Below are 22,419 nucleotides of genomic sequence, written 5' to 3'. Positions count from 1 at the left end.
TCGACAAAATTATTCTTGCAGATTGTCAGCTGCAGAGGTGTTTTAAAAGCTCTTTGTCAATCTGCACCCACCACCCTCCCAATGACGACAGGCTCTTTCAAGTTCCCCTTGAAAAATATCAGTACAGTATAAAGAGTTGCTATGAAAGGAGGACCAACAAGAAAGATAAACTTCAGTAACTCTCCTTCTTCTCCAGAAGGGCAGAGGCATGGCATCTTTAAACAAACACATCTGTGCCACAAAATTTAAATATAATTATGTGGCCAATTTAGTCATTATTAAGGGAGAGTATTTCCTCAAAGCCAGGAGCAATTGCAGTAATTAAAATCCATGTAACATTACCCATCTGCTGCAAAAAGCAGCACAGCATTTTGCAGCTTATTTGACCTTGTGTGCAGAGCATCCACCCACTCCCACTCATTCTTGTGTGGCATGAACAGAAACATCAATTCAGAAACAGCAGTTGATTAATATTAAAAATATGAAAATGGCTTGATGACTTTTTTTCCTCAAAGATTTAGGATTTTTATTTTAGAGCACTTATTTGAGTGACTTAGGTGGCAAATACAACCAAAGATAAGTACCTCATTCGTCCATAAACTACATCCTTTAGGGCTGAATTTTACACATAATTTTTACTCATTACAGTGCACATGGTGATTCATGAATACAAATGTCTACATAGAAGATTTGATAAGGTAAACTGCACTGAAGGTTACTTGAATTTATTGATATGGGCAGTGAAAATACCTGTACTCATGAATCGTGTCTGTAACACTATAGTACTGTTAACAGTTCAGTATAAATTAATCTCAAACCTGATCTTGGCTTTTACAATCTGCCTTTTTATTTTTTAATTTTAATACAGACTGTAAATCTCACATATTTACTTCATATATATATATATTACAGTCAGCAGCAGTAATTTTTATGTTGACAGTTTCCTATCTTCTCCTTAAAAGGCTGAGCAAAGAAGATTCTTGCTGCTTAGCATGCAGAACTGAAATACAGATGTATGCCATAAGAACACAGTACAAGGGCTGACTGTTAATACCGTAACTCTGACAGAGATAATTGAAGTATGTTGCCTATGGCTGCAAAGCTTTAGAATTAAATTATTCCTTTGGGAATTGAATAAACACTGAATACTATATAACTGCCCGCAATGCATCAAAATGGAAAAAAAAAAAAAAGAAAGCCAAAAAATTCTGTATTTACTCTGTGAGTAAAATATCAGGCAAGTTATGGGATTGTTCACGTATGGATATTAAAATTATGTTTAATTCTCTTTTTTCCTACTCTCTTATATTCCCCCTTAAAACAACTGCAGTTTTTGTTTCATGATTTGTTTCTACTGGACTCTCACCCGGCTCACAACGGGTGTAGGCCTGATACAGACTTCTGCTAAAACAGATTATTGATAATAAGATATGGATAAAAGAACTGAATTGGGAACACCCACAAAAAAAAGCTTCAAACAGCTCTTCAGTAACCTAAAGATAATGTTCACTAAAGCACTGATAATTTTCTATAAACACCTTGTGGCATGAGGAGGCCAGCATCTTGTGGCTAATACCGAGTCTCGATGATCATTATAGCACATGTGAGCAAAGGGACTGGGAAGCTCTTGGAGCTGGGCTGCAGTGGAGTTCCAAGTTAGCAAGAAAGGGAAGCAGTTTTCTTGTCCTCGCTCAAGTTGCACTCAAGGACCTTGACAAAGGAGGAACTGCTTTCTTTCCACATTTATGGCAATCTAGAAAAAACATGTCCATGTGGAAAGTAGAGGGGAAAACATTGAATTTCAAAGATATGTTCACTTAAGTCTTCTCTATCTCAATATCAGTGTTTCCAAATTCTGAATTCAGCCTTTGCTCAAGCCTTCAAGCCTGCCAGTGACAGCTGGGTGAGAGGGGGGGCGGGGGGGATGCCAGACCCCACTGCCCAGCCCTGGCAGGTTTGATCACCTGGGGGAGGTGAGGGCAGCATGACAGCTTCCCCACCCAGCCCTCAACAGCAATGCCCCCGAGGTATAAGGGCACTCATGTGTGACACTGGAGTGCTGGACTGTGAATCTCCAGATACTGCTAAGAAACTTCCATGGTAGTGAAGGTTTGCACTCCAAAGTCTTAATTGCTCCCTCTGCTTCCTACCATCCCAGCAGACCACTGCTGAATGATAGATCATGCTCCCTTTGTTTTCTTCTAACTGATTTTTAATATAAAATATAACAAAACATTAGAGGATGGCTCCAAGTTCATTACAGTGTTCTTAAATCTCCTCAGAATTTTTAGAGTACTCAACTAAGATCTTGATGTAACACCATTTCTAATGAAATTCAACATCAATTTCATCAAATAACTATTTAAATGCAAGTTTTACAGTTCTTATTCTGTTGTAATCCCAATGGCTTGATACAGCACAACTGAATTCAGTGCTACACTGCAAAAAAGTACAGCAGAATAATCAATCTAGTAAAATGACAGCCATCCTCAGGGAGAAAAAACAACATCACACTTGAACTAGGTCAGAATTCAGACAAGCAACAGGACTAAGATGAGATTTATGAACTTCCCTTTGGTAATTGATCAATATATTCTATGTCATACCTACAGCTGTGGACTATTCTCAGGTTTTTCATCATTGAAATGCTGCTACCAGTGTCTACAGTGAAGACAATCCGGGCTGATAACAATTCCTTCAGCTCTTCATTGTTATCCTGAGGTTGAGTTTACCCAGCATCTCAACCAAAGAACAGATTTGGCATCTTTCTGATCTTGTGTACCTACACATAAATATATATATGGGTCACTGGATACACAGCACACTTATACACTTGCACCATGCTCTCTGTGCAGTGTAATGTAGGACATTGCTTAACAGAAGGGCAGAATAGGAAAAAAAAAACCCCAACAGAACTTCTGATGTAATCACACCTTTTGGCAGTGTATTACTCCTTGTCTAACACTCTACTTTTGATCACATCAAAGCTTCTGTAATTTTTGTTCAGCCTGTACAGAGTGCAACTGCCTATTGAGAAAGCCAGAAACAATGAGGAGAAAAAATTAACCCTGCAGCCATACCTGCCTGTTCTTTGCCCTCATCCTCCCTCAACTGATGGAAGCTCCTTAAGACCAAGTGGCCAAACTGCCCCAGTATATGAAATTAAAGTGCTACCCATTTTAATGTTCCAGAGTATGGTGGCCATCACTTTGCAGCAGTTTAGTGTCTGCTGCAGGAGTGGCAGAGCTGCAGCAAGCACAGGGAAGAGAGCTGAGCTGCTTTAGGAAAAGAAAATCCCCATCACGAATCAGAGACGTTAATTGTGTGGGAGGCACTAAGCCAAAATCCCTGGGTTTCCATGAAGGTACGGATTTCTTTCTGTGTGCAGTTCAAAGCCTCAAGTTTAAGCTAAAAATCCATTTCTGGCCTTGGTCCTCAGAAAGTAAGGACTGTGCCTTTCCCTGTGGACCTTCCCAGCTTTCATCACTAAATGGGAAACTTTTGGAGACTCCTCTCAGATAGGAACAAAAGGATAAGACATCAGCCTCTGAATCCTAAATAATTTTTCCACACACTCTTGAGTCCCCCAGAAATCATGTCAGTTGAGTTTCAGGAGCACCTAGACAGAATGCAGATGTACTCGTGGTTATTAGCCTAGCAAACTGTGGTATTGTAATAAACTCTAAATTCGTGTCAGCAAAGGAAACAAATGGGTTAATGTAACCTCAGGAAAGAAGAAAAACAAACAGATTGTAAAACTTAATTGCACCCCCATAAAGATATAAAACAGACGATCACTTTCCCTGTCCTCCTACCCAGGAATTATGTCCAAACCAGGTCAGGTCAGTAGCATGCTGGCGCCTTTTGCTGAAGAACATATGGATTTATAACTTGTCGTAGAGATAACAAATTAGTCTTAGCTGTAAAAATAAACATATATTGAACACCTGCAATAGTGATGTAAAAGGTATATGATGTAATGAATACATATGAGATGTCTGAAATAAATATCAGATACACACACTGTGTATCTGATACACAGCAGCAGGTTTAGGAGCAAGACTCCTTCTGTCACCCAGCGCTGCTTGCTTCTACTATATAATAAATTCTAATTTGAAAAATTATTTTATCACATGACTCTGTTTCTCACAGTATCACAACCACTTCTGTCAGGCCCTTTCTGTAAATAAATGTAGCATAAAGCCTAAACATTTTCCTCAGCCAATCCCATTAAGGGGCTGGAGTTGCTGTAGCACTGTTCTGATGGGCTGCTGTTTGACCCTGACCAAGCTGCTATTTTATTTAGAAACTGCTTTTACTCAGTAAACTCCATATTTCAGAGTAGGCCTGCAAGTTTCCCAACAGACAAGAAAGATTTCAAGCAAAATTGGAACTCCTGTTCCAAACAGACTTTAATTTTCTGACAGTACCATGCATTTCATCACACCAACACTGGTGCTGATTGTGCATTGCACTGATAAGGACAGTCAAGGCTCTGGATAAAGCTCAGTACAGGTCTCTAAAAACACTGAAATGCTGCAGTACTTGTTTCAGACAGGAACTCTTCTTTGTTTTCAAAGGTGAAAGGAGACTGTTTTATATAAGGCAGTCTCCATTAATATGGGCTTTCACAGGAGAACAAAAGCCAGTGATGCAATTTTTCCTGCTTAGAATCTGAATTGGCAACTTGGATTTAGCATTGGTACACAGCTTTGAAAGTAATGGGGAAATGGAAGAAAAAGAGTTGATACAGAAGGGATTTCTTAAAGTGAAAGAAAAAACTTTTCTTTAAAGAGAAAGACAGTTGTAATACTCTGTAATCAAATAACAAAACAAAAGGATAGGTTGTTTAAATACTCAGGGGAATCAGGGGAAATACAGTGTTGCTAATTATTTCTGTGTTTAAGCACACAAAATATATGTGAAACAGAGTTGGTACCTGACAGTCTGGGTCTTCTTTCACAAGATATAAAGAAGAACCAAATAGATGCATACTACCTCTGTTAAAAGCTCTTCAATACCAGAAACACTGGAAAAAAGATTACAATATTTGAACCTTAGGTAGGAAAAGTACTACTCTTGAGATAGTGCTGTGGATACAAGAATCCCAGGAATTTCTGAGCTTTAGGATGCAACGCAATCTTTCTCCACCATCTCACATAGATCACTAAGTGTCAGAAGAACCAAAAAATGCAAGAGGGTAGCTAAACTGGATCCCCAGTTACTAAAAATGGGGATGTCTTAGCCAGATACTACAAATTAAGCCTCAGAGCCTCAACATCCCCATTAGGGGAAAAAAATTCATCTCGTTATAACGAATTTGTAAAAATTATACACCTTAAGAACTTAAATCATATTTAAAACTCAGTGCAAAATTTTGATCATCAGTCAAAACAATGAGCGCCTTCATATACAGAGGTAGGAAATCTGCAAAACATGTCTTGATTTAAAAAAAAAAAGTCTTATTGCAAACAGAATTTATTTCCATAGTATTTTACCCCTCATATGAATAAGATAAATGTGCACTATAAGAACAGACTAGTTAAATTATCTCACCAAGTAGGCAGGGAGCTGAACAGATGGCAGCAGGAGGAACTGCTAGTCCTCACTTATCCAGATGATCTTTATAATTTCCATAATATTAGAAAATGACTCCCCTATGAAATATAATATTCTGAGGGTAAGCCAGAAAATTTCACTTCTTTTCCCCTGGAATCAAATATTATGGACTGCCCAGCATTATGGTATTAGTAGTTCTAAAAGGAAATCACATACGCAGATACCCCATTCCTGCTAATTCGTGGGCTTTCTTTTTTAAAGGACCACTATTCAGAACGAATGTGAACTGTGTGCAGTCTGCTTGTAGCTACGTCGGGTTTGGTTTCTTCGTAGGCAGGGTTTTCTTTTGGAGAAGATTATCTTGAACAGCACATACACCTTTATCTTGTCAATAAAGAAGACTAGTTTAGAGCACAGTCAGTATGCCCAGCCAAAACACGTGTGACAGCATTTATAGACAGCCAAAACCTTAGCCACAGAAGGTAAACCATGGCTGGTTTGGGGCACTTTTTGAATTTATACAATTGTATGAAACACATAGGGGGAAAAAAAATACCTTGGTCAGAGAAAAAAAGCTTCCTTCTTCCTGCCTATTTATCCCATCCTGCCATATGTTCCAAAGGAGAAATGCCTTAATTAGAGCAGTTAGTGGAGTATTTCCTTGCCTACAGAGCACAGCACAGCCTTTTCAGAAAAAGAACTGGTTTTATCACTATTATCGTTAGCAGCTAAAAACTCATTTGTGAGCTCTAAGTGCAGTGTTGCACACAGAGGACAAGAAAATTAGTTCAAAGAGAGGTGTTGAGGGTTTTATCTCCTTGTTTTTTCTTTCACTTAGCATGCCACTATGCAAACAGTTAAACACAAACATGTAGCAGTTTTTAGGAGCAATTTTCAAACAATGAGGTAAATATATATTAGATCTAGTTCATCAGAAGTCAACAATGATGCCTTAGGGCTTCACTTTGGCCAAAATCTGTAAATATACCATGCAGAAAAACAGGTCTTTGATGCCTCTTGATACCTAGATGAGACCAATTCTGGGGAAAAAAAAGCAAAAAAATAAGGAAAAAAGGAAGAAAAAAAGAAAAAAGCACAGCACTTAGGGTCTCAGAAACCTATTCCTCACATAAACATTTAAAAAGAACAAGTCAAATAAGGCCACAGACTAGAACAGAGCTTCTCAAGTCTTAGCTGGCACCAAGTAAAATGCTTCTTGTAGCCAGCTCTCTGTACCATAGAGAAAAAAAGCCTTCCGGGGTAATTCTTGCAATGTAAGAAGGCTGGAAATGTTTTCCATGTTGCAGAACTTTATTCCAATGCAAATCCTGCATTAGTTTTTTCCACAGTAACTCTGAGGTTTAATGTCCTGGAATCAGGGCACAAAGCTGAGGGATGGTGATTTTTCTGTAATGGCACAGTGCTGAAGGGTATAACCAACTGCATTCCCTGAATAAGGAATTTCTTAACTTAGTTGAAGATGTAGTGCATGCCTGAGTCTGCCTTCAGGCTATTTTTACATGGAGGATAGTTGAAATGCAAGTGTCTGGCCAGAGTAAGGCACAAAATTATTAAAAGTAAAAGGCTGCAAAATATATGAAAGTCAATAATGCACAGGTAAACACAGGAATGCAGTCCTCCTGGGAGGGAATGCACAGGAAAGATGTTTGAGTCTGCGAGAGAAGACATATCTGTAGTTCTCCCTTTACTCAGAAACAACAGCGAATGAGGTTTGAAAAGCCACTTCCTGGCTGATAAAAGACCTGGTGGTATCAGCTTTGAATGTTTTTTCCCTTATTAGCTTCTCTTAAAACACAGAACGACCAATCCTACATACCTTACACAGCAGTGATCTTGGCAAACAAACAAAAGCCTACCATCCCATCAATCCAGAGACATCCTCTTAACATTCATTATCATAATCGGGAATGATGATCTATTAATGCTTTGGTTGTTCTTTCATGTCCACGTCCCCTCAGAACTCGACTTCTGTCCTGCTTATCCACTCCCAGAAAAGCCACGCTGGAGCCACAGGAAATTCATCCCTCTCCTCTGGGATAAAAATGCTCTTTGAATAAGCCCCAAGTACTATCACTAGCTGCCAGCCAGCTACCAGACAGCACAGAAAACCTCAGCTAGGACCACATTCCTTGCAGTCGGTGCCCTCTGAAAGCCCAGCCACGCACAAGGGAGCTCAGCACACCATGACACATCTCCATCACCACAGTTAAACATCTCGGTACAACTGTACCTTAAATCTGGCTGGATTTAAGAGAAGTGGTGGGATGTGGCTTGGACTATGTGACAATAATACATGATGAATAATTTGTTTTAAAAGAAGTTTGAGGCTTCTTCTGAGAAACACTAAGTACATAAATACAGAAAAATGTTCACCTCGGGAAAACTATCTCTGCTATTAAAAGAATTTGTTTATTCTTTATCTATCTGCATAGCTTAAGTTCTTTAAATAAATGACATTTTAATCTTTCAGTAAAGCTTTTTATTGTGAAAATTCCAGATACTAGTGCTGCAATGGGCTTGTTGTTGTGATGGTTTCACTCTAGACCTTCCTGGAGACCAGCTTGTAACCAGGAAGGAACTAGGAAAGTGATCACGGAAGTATTCCATGCTATTCCTTTATGTAACTTGAGGTATAAATAAAGCCAGCAGGAGGGACCTCGCTCTCTTCCTTTCTGTCGAGGTTCGAGAACGGTGGGTCCCTGTCTCGGTCTGGCTTATCTGGAGCTGAGGCCTACAGTGACTGCTGTTATCTGCCACGTGTGAGGGGAGAGCGCTGGGCCGTGTCTGGCCATCCTGCCTGTTCAAAGGGAAGTGGTGAGATTTTGCTAATTTACTTTCGGTTGGCTGGTTGACTTGCTCAGTCTTTGTCCCTTTTTGTCCTTCTCCCTTCTCCCTCCCCCTCTTCCCTTTTTGGGGAACTGTTTGGGATTTCTGGAGTTGTGGTGTACAGTATTCTCATTGTATATATCTGTCTCATATGTGAAATATATATACATTTATATATTTTTGCTATAACTTTGGCTGCTTAAGTCGTTTCTTTTCTCTTCCCTCTCTGGGAAGCGGGTCCTTGTTGTCGAGTTTTGGGGACTTGGTGGGAAGCCAGCTCGAAACTTGCACAACATTTTTGGTGTCAGAAGTGGGATATTTTGGTTAAGTTTGGCTTGTTTTGATAAACATTTTCTGGGAAGACAGCCAAGCTCGGTGTTGTTTTGCGAACCAATCTATTGTTTTGGGAACAGGTCTGGGAACACTGACAGAGTCTGGGAAAGCAGCCAAGAAAACTTTGTTTATATAAACAAAGGTTTGTTTTGGGATCAAGAAGAAATAATAACAAAAACAATGGCTGTTTCATTAATTTGTCTTATAATTCTAGCCATCTTTATACCTGTTTTAGGCTACCCTATAGGGAGACGTCCAGACCTTGAGGATGGATGGAACGAATTGCTTCCATTCTTTAATTTTGACATTGAAGGTTTGGTAAAGGTGATCCCCATGGTTAGAATCAGCTCTAATTACTATATAAATTTTGTTGCAACAGTACTGTCATTGATAAAGGTACTGGAAGTGCTCCTTAAACTTGGAAGAATGGTGTTGTATTGCTTTTCCTCTTGTAGGAAAGATCACGCCTCAAAGGGACTCGCTGGAACTTTGGAAAGGGCTGCAGACAGGCCAGTCCCCGGGTGGCATGGAGCTTGGGGAGATTTCGGTAGATTAGTAGGACATGTGTCACCCCCCATTAATTGGGAGTTCACACCAGAACAAATGTTTGATTCTGGTGAGATGGCCCACTGTTTGGCAGAAGGGTGTTTTTCCTACAAAGATCCGAATATGCAATTCTCCGCTTTGTGCTGGGGCCTGACTAATGCTTATCGAGCTGCCATAGACCACCTTCAAAGGGTTAAGGTCGACACAGAAACCCAAACCACGCCACTTGAAACCCGTGATGTCCCTATTAGGTTCACAGAAGTTGGGGTCCAAACACAACTTGAAGTCAATGCCGTTTCTAATAAGTCCACTAGAACTGGGACTCAAGCTAAGAACCGGAAAGTCATCATTGCCCCTATTAAGAAGAAGACGTGGGTAAGGGAGATCAAGGAACTTACGGACCCATCTCCGCAACCAGAATGCACAGAAGAAAGAGTAGAAGAAGAAGAAGGAACAGAAGAACCTATCCAATCCACACAAGACGTAGTGGACGAAGGAGTGGCAGCAATGGACGAAGGAGCGGCAGCAACGGGCGAAGGAGCAACAGCAAGAGATGAAGGCACGACTGCGAGAGAGGAAGAAGTGGCTGTGACTGAGGAAGGAGCGATTGGAAGAGAAGAAGCAGCTGCCAGAGAGGAAGAAACGGTTACACGGGAAGGAGCACGTCCAAAAGAACTAGGGGCACGCCCAAGGGAATATAGAGCAGTATCAAGAGAAAAGAAAGCAACAGTACAAACGGCCGGTGGTATATTGTCGCTTGATGATTTATATCCTGACTACACATTCAGTGTTACAAAAGACGCAAAGAAGGAGCCAAAGCATCCCCCTCAATCGGAGGGAGAATTATTCCTACCCCTCCAGACCCAACCTTCTCTTGGAGGTATGGATGATTGGAGGAGGAGGCCCTTATCTCAGCACTGCCTTGTTCACCTTGGAGATATTGCTCTCTATAGGAATCAGACCAGCCAGGCAGAGTCGTACTATAGACGTGCAGCTCAGCTTGTCCCTTCCAATGGTCAGCCTTATAATCAGTTGGCTATCCTAGCTTCCTCCAAAGGAGACCACTTGACCACAATTTTCTACTACTGCAGAAGCATTGCTGTGAAGTTTCCTTTCCCAGCTGCCTCCACTAACCTACAAAAAGCACTTTCTAAAGCACTGGAAAGTTGTGATGAGGTGAAGACTCGATGGAGCGTGTCTGACTTCATCAAGGCATTTATTAAATTCCATGGCCATGTGTATCTGAGTAAGAGCTTGGAGAAGCTGAGCCCTCTTCGAGAAAAGCTGGAAGAACAGTTCAAGAGGTTGTTGTTCCAGAAGGCCTTCAATTCTCAGCAGTTAGTCCACATCACTGTTATCAACCTGTTCCAACTGCATCACCTGCGAGACTTCAGCAACGAAACGGAGCAGCACAGCTACAGCCAGGATGAGCAGCTCTGCTGGACACAGTTCCTGGCTCTCTTCATGTCCTTTCTTGGAGTTCTGTGCAAGTGTCCTTTACAAAATGACTACCAGGAGGACTCTGGGGCTGCATATCCTCTTCCAGCTGTGAAGGTTTCCATGGACTGGCTGAAACTTAGGCCCAGTGTTTTCCAGGAGGCAGTGGTTGATGAAAGACGCATATGGCCCTGGCTGATCTCTCTTCTAAACAGCTTCCAGCCTCATGAAGAAGATCTATCCAGTAAAAATGCAACCCCCCTTCCAGAAGAATTTGAGTTGCAAGGATTCCTGGCTCTGAGGCCTTCGTTCAGGAACTTGGATTTTTCCAAAGGCCACCAGGCAATTACAGGAGATAAAGAAGGGCAGCAACGTCGGATACGGCAGCAGCGCCTGATCTTCACAGGCAAATGGATCGCTGATAATCAGCCGAGGTTGATTCAGTGTGAAAATGAGGCAGGGAAGCTGTTGTTAGTGACAGAAATCCCAGAGCTGTTACTGGAGGACCCTAGTGAAGCCAAAGAGAGTCTCGCCTTGCAGGAGACATCCGTGGCAGAGTCACTGTGTGCCGATGGGAGCCCTGGACTCAAGTCAGTTCTGGCCTCTGGCAGAAGCCTGAGCAACTACTGTGATGCAAGAGAAAAGCCAATGGTCACGTTCAAAGAGAACATCAAGCCCCGGGAGCTGAACAGGGAGCAAGGGCCCATTTATCCCCCGAAAGACGCAGCGAGGGAAAGGCAGGACTTTAGCAAAGGAATAGTGGCAACTAAGAATGATGGGAAGAAGGACAACAATAAAAGGATTCCAAGTCAGGCCAGCAGTTCCCAGTTCATCCCCATTCATCACCCAGGAGCCTTCCCTCCCCTTCCTAGCCGGCCAGGATTTCCACCTCCAACCTATGTTGTCCCCCCTCCTGTGGCTTTCTCCATGAGCACAGGGTACACCCTCCTGGGTGGCGTTTCTGTCCCAGGAACCTTCTTCCAGCCCACAGCTCACTCACCTGTAGGAAACCAGGTGCAAGGTGGGAAACAGTCCCACATTCCTTACAGCCAGCAACGGCCCTCCAGGGCCAATAACCCAGGGACCTCAGCAAACACCACCTCCTTCCCAGCAGCAAATAGCATGGAATACTTCCGTGATCACTTTCCTAGTTCCTTCCTGGTTACAAGCTGGTCTCCAGGAAGGTCTAGAGTGAAACCATCACAGTCGTTCAGTTGGCCAGCTGTGTGAACAGGGTACCACCACAGGCATCAGAGGCTGCAGCACGGGAGGAAAGGTGAGGGTGAGAGAGAGACAGACACTTCATATTACAAGGGTCAAATCATATTGCCGAAGGGTCAAATCAGTGTTTCAGTGCTTATTCTTATTTCCTAAAAGCAAATAGAAAACTTTAGGACAATACTAATTTATTTTTTTTTAAATCTATCTTCTGAAGAACATGAAAGTGCTTCCCAAAACAATCAAAATCAAAATGCCTACTTCATATACAATCTCTCTCAAACCTAATTATTTTTCCCCACCCTTGGTTGAACAATAATAGGCTATCAAGGCTGTGCAATAAAATCCTACACTATAAAGTAAAAATTAGAGCAAGGAAAAAAAATCTGAATTTAACTGGAGAACAGCCTAGCTAAAAGCACAGGTTCTGTCTCTGTATTCATGAGAGAAAGCAGCAATAAATCATGTTTAGAAGCTGACCCCCATCATGCTGAAATAATAGAAGTTTCTAATGGATTACAGACAGGAGATGGAAAGCAAAAACAGGAGAGGGCACATGGCTCTGCACCCCAGCAGCCCCTGAGTTATGTGCTTCAGTGGAGGAAGTGACATGTCTTTATTTTACTTTACTGTTGTTTCCACAACCCATTTTACCACACCACTGAATGACACCTTTATAGGGCCTGAACTGTTTTTCAGCTGTGGCACTAGCTTTAAAAATAATTTGACCCTCCAGACCTAGGATGGGAATGATGCTTCAAGCTGTCTCCACTATTACAAGGCACAACTAAGAGACAGAGTTTCCTTATAAAACACAGTATTAAAAAAAATCCTGTTAAACAATAACACTTAAATACATGTAAAAAAACCTGACTGTGGTTTTAGCTTTCAGAAATAAGACCAGCATTGCAGGATGGTGTAGCATATATCAGAATTTTGTTGCAGTGTTGGACAAAAAAGAAACAGTCATGGCTACATTTCTTTAAGCAGAGGCATGTAATAAAGACGAAACCAGCCTATTTTGGTTTTAATGTTTTGGGCTTGCTTACAACCCCTGAGGAACGGGTCAGTGCAATATGATATGTAAAACAGGATGGTTATCCAGTCTTTGCATTTGCTTCTTGATGGAATGAAAGATTATCTCTCCAGTTCACTCTGAGTTATTGCCGTGATTTTTAAATAAATGACAACAGGGATGAAAACAATCTCCAACATATTTGAGACTTTTGGAAGCAGAGAGCTTTCTAGTTGTAGTCAAAACCCTACATTTTTTGCTAACTATTCTGCCTTTAAATAGATGATCATGGCTCTTTCTACCCCAGGGCACCGAGTTACAGAGGCTGTAGCACTGGTTATTCTGACTGTGTAAAACATCATTATCTATGAGTGCAGCTAAGAACAAAAATGTAGACTGTGGTAGAGGAACTTCAGAGTTTCAGTTTGTAACATGCATTTATTGGATCTGAAAAGGAAATATGATTCCCCAAAGTAAATGGTAAAAGAATGATTAATTTACATAAATGTTGCTGAAGCTGAGCTGGTGGCTGATTTGCCTTGCCTTTCTGATTGCTGCAGTGGGAAGCTAGGTATTAGTATTCATTGAATTCCTGAAAACTGGTCCTCAGCTCACCCAGGCAATCCACAGCCTGCACTCAGCAGGAGGCAGGTGGTGCAGCTGCCCTGTGTTAGAGATGACCATAAAAAAAAAAAAAAAAGAGTTTATTACTATTGATAACATGCTAAAAGGAGGAGGTTTTCTTAAACAGAAACACCAGCAAGGCTGTATGTTTCTTATTTTAAGTTTACAGATCTACCTAGTTTTCTTTTTTCTTCCCAATGCTCTGAAACTTTTTAAACTTCAGAACACCCACTGCCATTACTGCTTTCCCCTGAAGATGTTAATATAGTTTCAAGTGGACTAACAATATAGAGGTATTTTTAAATTCTATTAGAAATTTAAAGTTCAATTTCACTTATAGCCTATGAAATGACTTATTTTAAAACAAATTTATGGCAGTTATGACTCTGGCATAAAACTCCATCTCACAACGAATTTGGTGAAAAGAAACCATGTAGTGAGGTTAGGTAAGTCATAACTTCTAGAGGACGAGAAAAGTGGTAATTGACAACTCATAATTGGCTTTTTAAAAGCATTTGCAATGGACAAAAGCATAAAACACGGCAAAAAAATATGAAAGCTGTCAAGGGAGTGACTTCAAATCGCCACTGACATTTATAGAGCATTGGCAACCCAAGTTGCATGAAAAACAGCTGTATGTCCTGCCTCCAAAACAAAAGTATTTTGATGATGACTCAAAGATCTTCAATAAAATTAACACCAAAAGCACAATAATCACATGTATCTATACCTATAGCTATGTCCTACTGGCTTAACAACTTACTGTGCAGTGAAATGTTTAGGAGAATTGCTGCCAAAATAAGGTGAGCTCCAGCTCTACAAAATGTCTATGAACTTTTCTGAATATATCATCAGGAAACCTATCCATAGGTTTCTTTGGATATCTTTTATGCTTCTGCTTCCAAACATTTTTAGATGTCTTTGTGAATTCCAACTTCTTTTCCAGCATCTGGCAAAGGGGTCTGTGGATTCAGTCATTCTTCCACATTGCATTTATGTCTTGCACAACAAAACAAGGCCATCCCTTTCCTCTCAGATTTTTGGAGCAAGACAAGGCAGAGTGAGTTTAGGAAACCTTGTTGCTGACTTGATTTGGCCAAAATATTGAATTTTTCCCTTAAATATGTTGCTAATTATTTGACAACAGACCCCTGCCCCTATTTATTCTTTAGATTTTTTTACTTTTTCTTCTCTGCTTCTCTTATGTGCCTTGAGCCCTCTTGTGTGCCTCATCAGACAGTCACTGCACATGAACCACCACTCAAGAGAAACACTTTCCTTTTTCAACACTGACCGGAGTTTTGCCCTTGCCATTTTAATCACATCTAGTTACTAAGCAAAGAACCAGAATCCAGTATTTTCTGGTTGCTGTTGTGTTGCCATTTCCCTTAGGAAAATGAGATGTGGGGAAACACGAGCAGCAAACGCAAAATACCCTGTATCAGTAGCCAAAACTCACAGTATTGAATTTTCGTGACTATGTATGCAGGACTGATGGGAAATGGCCCATTTTTAACTCACCTCACTCTGCAGCTGACACTGTAATGCCACAGCCATTCCTCACCTACAGTTCACAGCCAGTATCAGAGCAGACATCCTGACCGTTCCACTCAAGTGAAAAATCACATATCTATGATGATGCCTTCAAGGCACATTTAACTGAAAGAGCCACCACACCGTGCTTCAGGAGAAGAAAGGCTATATAGGCAGAATGAATGAGCACTGAAGACAAAAATTGCATTCATATCTAGTCCTACCTATTTGATGGGTTTTTTTAAACAATAACCTCACAGAGGCAGAAAAGCTCTGATTATGTATGAGCATCTGCACGTACACATCTAAAACATTTGCCAGCAAAAGTGCATTTCTCTCAATCCTGAAGCTTAAAAGTGGATTTGACCATCACAATGAAAGGGTGACAACACTGTCTGACCTCTTCCTGACTTGCTGCCCACCTCCTGGATGCTGACTGGCACTGACTGTTGAGAATAACTAAAAATAACCAGCTTGTCTCACACATTGTAATAAGGGCAAAGGGAGAAAAAAAGAGGTGGCATATTTGAGGTTCTTGCTGTTCACCCTTCTGTCACCTTTCTCTTATATTTTTCCCCTTGAGAACAGAATTTGTTGCAGAAAGCACAATTAGCACAGACTATGGGAGCCAAGAACTTATTAATGATTTCATACCAATGACAAACTGGTAATGAGTTTGAGGCTTTGAGGCAGAAGGAGGGAACTAGAGAACCTACTCCACAGAGGACCACCTTTAAGGATAGCATCACACTGCCACACAGAACAGGCTTCATTTTTGTAAGATGTAGGCTGAATGAATCCAAATCAGAAAATGCCAACATATAGAGCACAAAAAAATAAACCCCAAAGACACTAACCTTTCTCATATTTTTCAGGGTTTCATAGGTTTTTGCTTCTTTTTTATTTTTTGTTCAGCGGAGTTTTTTGCCAAAAATAGTAGCTGCTAGCTATCCAAAGGCATGTATTAGATGTGTTATGCTCCATCTCACTGCGATTGCACCTCGCAAACCATCCAGTTCTGCGGTCAGGTCATGGGCAATACTCCATATTCAAGACATATCCTTAGGAAAAGGTAAGTCCCATTTCCCCAGATCACCTAGTATATCCCAGGAGAAACCCTTACAAATAAATCAGTATTGATTAAAAGAGAAGAAAAAAATACCCTAAAATAAATATAGTTTTTGAACAAACAAGAGCAGATGTGGAAGGTCAAGTACCTTGGCTGGTAATTACTGTGCACGTGTGATTAGCATGCATGAGTTTCTCTCAAGGTCCAAGTGCTAATCACAGCTCCAGAAGAGATTATTAGATTTATCAGTTTTGCTTGGTGGATCTCATCTCTGAATCAATAACCAGTCAGTGCCATCAGTTCTGCTCTGCTTCATCACGAGCAAAAGTTTAGGAGGAAGCAGGTACAGAAAACAGGCAGTGATGCATCCCTATGCAGAGAACAGGAGAAAATCAACAACAGAAGGGGAAGTCAGGCAGAGATAGAATGCACATGGGGACATCCAGGAGAAGAGAAATGCAACTGCACCACTTGTGTACTGATGACTGGGAATGCATCAAGATTAATGTTCTGTAATCACAATGAGAACTGAAGGCATAAAACACTCAACAATTGCCAGGCACATTCTAATATCAAATGACTAGAAGAACAACATTAGTCTCTCAGAGAACCTTTGATTATTTTTTTTTTAGTTGGAAGCTGCTCAAGATATTTAAAAAAAAAAAAATCAAAGGAAATTAATTGGAACAGGGATAACAAACTTACCTTCACTCTTTATTTAATATTCTTTATCAGTGACACGTGTCACCAAAATGTATGCTCTATTTGCTCATGCACTCAGGCAGCGAGGACTTACAGCAAAAATTTCTCCTTCTCCTTATGCCTTTACTCTATCTGCAAGAATGCTCAAGCTTTTGGGCTTAAGCTTCAGAAAGTCAGCCACCCAGGGTATTCTTCCTTTCCCACTTAATCCCAGGCAAATGAATGAAGTCACAATGTACAAGTCAACACGGCTCCTGGGCTCTTGCTCCTGAGAGTCCAGATCATATTGCAAGGATTCTGTAAAAATTGGCACTGCAGCTAATCACAGCACTGCCAAAAACCATCTTACTCCACACCACTTGAATAGACAAAAGCCCAAGTTATTTTTAACCAGCAAATTAATACTGAAAAGAATGAGTCAGCACAAGCAGTTCTTAAGAGGGCTTCCTCATCTAGAAAAAAAGCAAGGCAGCATATTTTAAAAAAATTAAGGCCACAAAGACGAAAAAATAATGTTTTGACAAGTTCAGAGAGCTACTAGCCCAACATCCAAGGGGCTGTGCATCACTCACTGATGCAAGATAGCTGAGAAACAGATACTTTTCCCGGTATCCCCAACCAGCCCTTCAGGTGTAAGCAGCACTGATGGCCCCATCCTCCAGGAAATTTGCCTTACTCTCCTTTAAACCCAGGTAATTACTTCTGGCTTCCTCAGCATGTGCTCACTCAATACCTTGCACAAGGGGGTACATAAGGGGCTTTGAAACACTACCTCAGCAAAAATAAGGGGTCATTATTTCAAAGAACTTATGTAAGAACAAGCACTGCCAGATCCCGATTTGATTAATTACTGCCCACAGATTACCAAGTGCAGCTGAAAGTGCACCCCCTTTCATTTTCTATTTGAGGCCCTGCAAAGGTCCCTTTCTGAAAGAAGGAGCTGAGAATTTGAGTATTTATAATAAGGCACTCTGTTATTTATGCAACAGTCCCTCGGTTATGCTCCATTATCCCACTTGGCCTTTCTATGACCTCCCTGCTGTCCATTGTTTGACTCTATTCACAGCAGAGCTAAATGCCCGAACCTTGCCAAAGAAAACAGTGTCATTAATGTGTCAGATAACAAGTTTGCATCCGAAGTCATTCTTTGGGGCTCATTAACAAGAAACACAACCACTCAAAGATGTGGTTTGCAGGTATATTCCAAAGCAGACACAGGATTCAAGGTATAACCTCACCAGTGCCAAGTACAGGGGACAGTCACTGCCCTGGTCCTGCTGGCCTCACTATTTCTGATACAGGCCATTGGCCTTCTTGGCCACCTGGGCACACTGCTGGCTCATGTTCAGCTGGTTGTCAACCAGCACCCCCCGTCCTTTTTCGCTGGGCAGCTTTCCAGCTACTGTCTCCCAAGCCTGTAGTGCAACACAGGGTTGTCATGCTCCAAGTGCAGGACCCAACACTTCACCTTGTTGAACCCCAATACCATTGTCCTCAGCCCATTGATCGAGCCTGTCCAGATCCCTCTGTAGAGCCTTCCCATGCTCCAGCAGAACAACACTTGTGCCCAACTTGATGTCACCTGCCAACTGATTAAGGACACACTCAATTCCTTGGTCAAAGGCCATTGCTGCAAGTACCAGCATAATATTAGCAAGAAGATAAATATTTCTAATACAGGCTTTATTTAATTGGTGTAGATGTCAAAGTAAAGTTCCATTCTTCAGCAGATTGAGTGGGATAAAGCCATTGATGCAGACACTGGGAAGCACAGGACACCACTACAAGGGAGTAGAGATCAGTAAGGATGCTGCACGCATCATCAGTCAACACTGCACTCACTTAAACCACTTCACTGGCTAGGGTAATCATCAGAGCACAATCACAGGTTCCCTCTTCAGTGCATGAAGAAAATTAGACAACTACAAGGAAAAGCAAGCTAATAACATCAAAAGGAGTTCACTTTGTCACGACAGCCAGGCAGCTAAAAGGTGTTTCCTGCAATATGTGGTTCCTAGCAGCAATTCCTCTTCCAAACTTAGCTTTTCTGTCTTTTTTCAACACAGAGTTGGTAAGAGTTGCCTCGCTTGGTATCCTGGGGCTACGTCCCTCCAAGAGCTCATCAGTCAAACCACTAGCCATGGGAGATCCAGGCTGAAGATCACGCTCTCTCTGGAGGATGGAAATAGCTTTGCTGAGGGCTGCCACCTCACAGAGGAGAGACCGGGGTTCTGGTCTCTGCCCCAATTAATATATAAGTATTTCTTACCAAACACTAATTGAAATAGGGACTAGAACTAGTTCCCTATTCCCAGCTGAGTGGCTTAGCCTTTAGGCTAAGTCATTCTTATCAGCTTGCTCCCTCCCACTCTCCCTGACCCACAAAATACTAACTATCCCCCAACGATGCGGAACAGCTTCACCTGAAGGAACGAAGAGCCTGCCAACTGACTTCTATGGCACTTTCTTCAGAGGAAGAAGTGGATTCATATATCCTAAGCTGGAGAAGAAATTGGAGCCCCAAACCTTGCCACAATCACAGAGCCAGAGGGAATCATAGAACTAGGTGATGAGGTCAGCTGGGAAACATCTCCTTGGAAGATCTCAGTAGCACCTACGGCAGTGCTCAATATGTAGCAACAGTGTTGTGACAGACCTCAGTCCAAGCCAGATGTGTTCCTGAATGCATGTAGAAACAGAACTTTAGATGCACAGAAAATTTTACAGGTGGAAACTTAGGCACATAACGACTGCAGAAGCTTCCAGTACTAGACAACAATTGAACATATAAAGGATTCCGATTTTGGACTTAACTATATCTTACATTATATAGGAAGCACTATGTAACCAAGTCCTGTTATAGTCTAAAACCAGAGCAACAAAACCAGAACCTGAAATTGATGTGTTTGTCCTGGTTAAACCACGACAGGTTATTGACTACATCTGTGTTCACATTTAAAGGCCTTAGGCTTTACTCAAAATTGTCAAAAATGAAAAAAATCCCAAAATCTTCAGATTGAAAAACTATAAGTTCTAAATAGGAAATAGCCAAATAGAATTTAAGCTATATTTAATATAGAAATATTTAATTTTTTAGATTAAAGTCAACTTTAAGATGATGACTATAAATTTTTTCCCCTTCTCAAACATATGTTCCCTTCAAAAAAAGTCCAGGCTATCACACCCATACATTTCCTGATTAACATGAAGTGCAAGATTTTTGTACTGCTGAAGTGAATAAATGTTTAGCCATTGATTTCAAGGGCTGCACAACTTCATCTTAGATATTTTTTCACCTGGTTTCAGCACATAATATGTCATAAATTTGTATTTTTCTTCCCACCCACTTGTCCACTGCCCTCCTTCCTGTTTTTGCCCTCCAGAAGCCCAGGTGTGTGCTGTTTCCATGGCCCATTAACATTGTCATCACATAAACCTCCCTGCTCATCTGTTATCTCATGGACTGCCGGTACTGCAGGTACCCAGGTGCTGATTTCTTTCTGCAATCCCTGCAGCTGCTGCCGTGACATTTATTGGAGAGCCTATGAGTTTTAACCCTTTTCTTCCTGCCTTTCTCCTTTTCACTAGTCTTAATGGGAACAAAGAGCTGACCTACACCTGCCAGCCTTGGCAGACACAAAAGCATTCATCTACCCACCTCACACAACTCCTAATCTGAGTCTCATAATACCTACAAAACTCAAACAATACCATCACCTTTCATCTCTATTTTCTACCTGCTTCCTCTTTGCTTCATGCTCTTTCCCCCCCTCATTTCCACCCGTTGAGTCAGATGCCCAGCATCAAGGCATCATGATAGAGGAGTACGATCTATATACTGACACTGATATTATCTATATATGGAGATCTCCTAACTGTGGATATCACAGGACCACTTAGGTTGGAGAAGACTATTGAAATCATCAAATACAACCTCTAATGGAGCGCTTTCTGCTCCAACCTCTGAGCTGGGTCATCTGTGCTTGCATAACCACCTCTGTCAGTTATCAGTTTCTCAAGGTAATGGTTTCACTCCTTTATGCATCTATAAACTGCTTTTTGTTACCATAATAGATTTTTCAGTGGCACAAATGGAAAAAACAGTCACTCATCTCCCAACTATAACTGGTTTTAAATAGGAAAAAAAACTACTCCAGAGAATTAGAAAATGACAGAAGATTGTATTTTTTAAAAATGGTTTTTATAAAAGTATTTAACATTTATAACTGCAGACAATTCATATGCTGTTAGAAAAGGTTACATGAGCTAATAACCATAATGATCTCTCCATACAGAGAGGCCATCTACCATAAACTATGTGGTGCCTGACATACAGATTTTGTCAATCTGGTCTCTGACTGCTAAAAAATGATCTCTCTGGCCTCAGTTTCAAAATAAGTACGTTTTTGGTTCAAGTTAAAGCAATTTTAAAAATCTCCAAATAACTGTCTGTGTTCCCTATCTGAGGTCTTGATGGGAGAAAAGAAAGAAAAGGGTTACCAGCTTTCCAAAATGTATGCGTTATTTAGTCAGGTGATAGTTAATAGTATTCCTATCCTCATGGGTCCCTTTCAACTTGGTATATTCTGTGATTTTTATTACATCAAAAATAATGCTGCTGGTGTTTTACTCTTTTAATAATTTTAACATGAAGTTAGAAAACTATCTTGTACAAAGATTTCTCGTTCATTATTCACCATTAGGGTGAAACAAATGCTCAAGATCTCAAATAAAATATGTCTTTTTCCAGATATGAGTATTGAAATCAGTTTATTTGCTTTCCCAGACTGAGATGCATAATCTCCAGAGACCTGAGCCTGATACATTCCCTTTTATAGCAAGAGGGATCCAGGTCAAGCTGCCCTGAAGACATCAGCTGTGACTGTATGGCAGATACTTGCTAAAATGCATGAATTTTTAAACTCTGGGGCTATGGAATTCCCAGGATTCCTAAAAGTCATCAGCATTCATATGAGTGTATTCTGACGGTTCACAAAATGCTCATACACATTCACATGACTGTGGACTTCTGTGCAAATTCAGAGAACAGCACATATAAATAAGATAACTCCCATGACAGCCTAGAGAATGGAGAAGCACTAATTGTATTATTTAGGGACATGATACAATAACAGGGGTCATTTTTTGAAAACCTAGCTATCAGTCTAGAGTATCATAAGTGGCTGAGTGTGTGGATAAACTACCATAAATTTCTGTCATCCCTGCAAAAACAGTATTCCCAGAACAACACATCAGTTATTCAAAGCTTTTATACTAAGACTGAAGGTGAAAGGAATGATTTTTTTGTTTTTCTTGTTTAGTTTATAAGATGCCTTAGTAAGGTTTAAAAAGCAACTATAAAGCATATTCTCTTGAGGGGGTGGGCAGGGAGAGGAAAAGACAGGATACAACCAGGTAACTTATGTCCAGAATCTATCTTTACATCACTCAGTCCAGTTGCTCACACGAAGACCATCCTGTTTTCTTTCATTTTTTTCTCTAATTAAATTTTCAAATATACTGGCTAAAGAAACAA

The 22,419-nt window shown here is 40.9% G+C and overlaps 2 protein-coding genes across 13 annotated transcripts in view; one reads left to right on the top strand and one right to left on the bottom strand.

The window, feature by feature from the left end:
- The window catches only part of BICD1 (BICD cargo adaptor 1), a 169,430-nt gene that overhangs the window by 60,644 nt on the left and 86,367 nt on the right, over nt 1-22,419 (bottom strand). The gene's annotated exons all lie outside the window — the stretch shown is intronic.
- LOC135414192 (nonsense-mediated mRNA decay factor SMG7-like) lies at nt 9,594-12,030 on the top strand. The gene is given in 2 exon segments (XM_064654678.1): nt 9,594-11,783; nt 11,785-12,030. Coding segments are annotated over 2 exon segments (2,124 nt in total). The 5' UTR covers nt 9,594-9,792; the 3' UTR covers nt 11,918-12,030.

Source organism: Pseudopipra pipra, chromosome 5 (genome assembly GCF_036250125.1).
Source record: "Pseudopipra pipra isolate bDixPip1 chromosome 5, bDixPip1.hap1, whole genome shotgun sequence".
NCBI lineage: Eukaryota > Metazoa > Chordata > Aves > Passeriformes > Pipridae > Pseudopipra > Pseudopipra pipra.
This window is presented reverse-complemented; position numbering and strand designations above follow the sequence as displayed.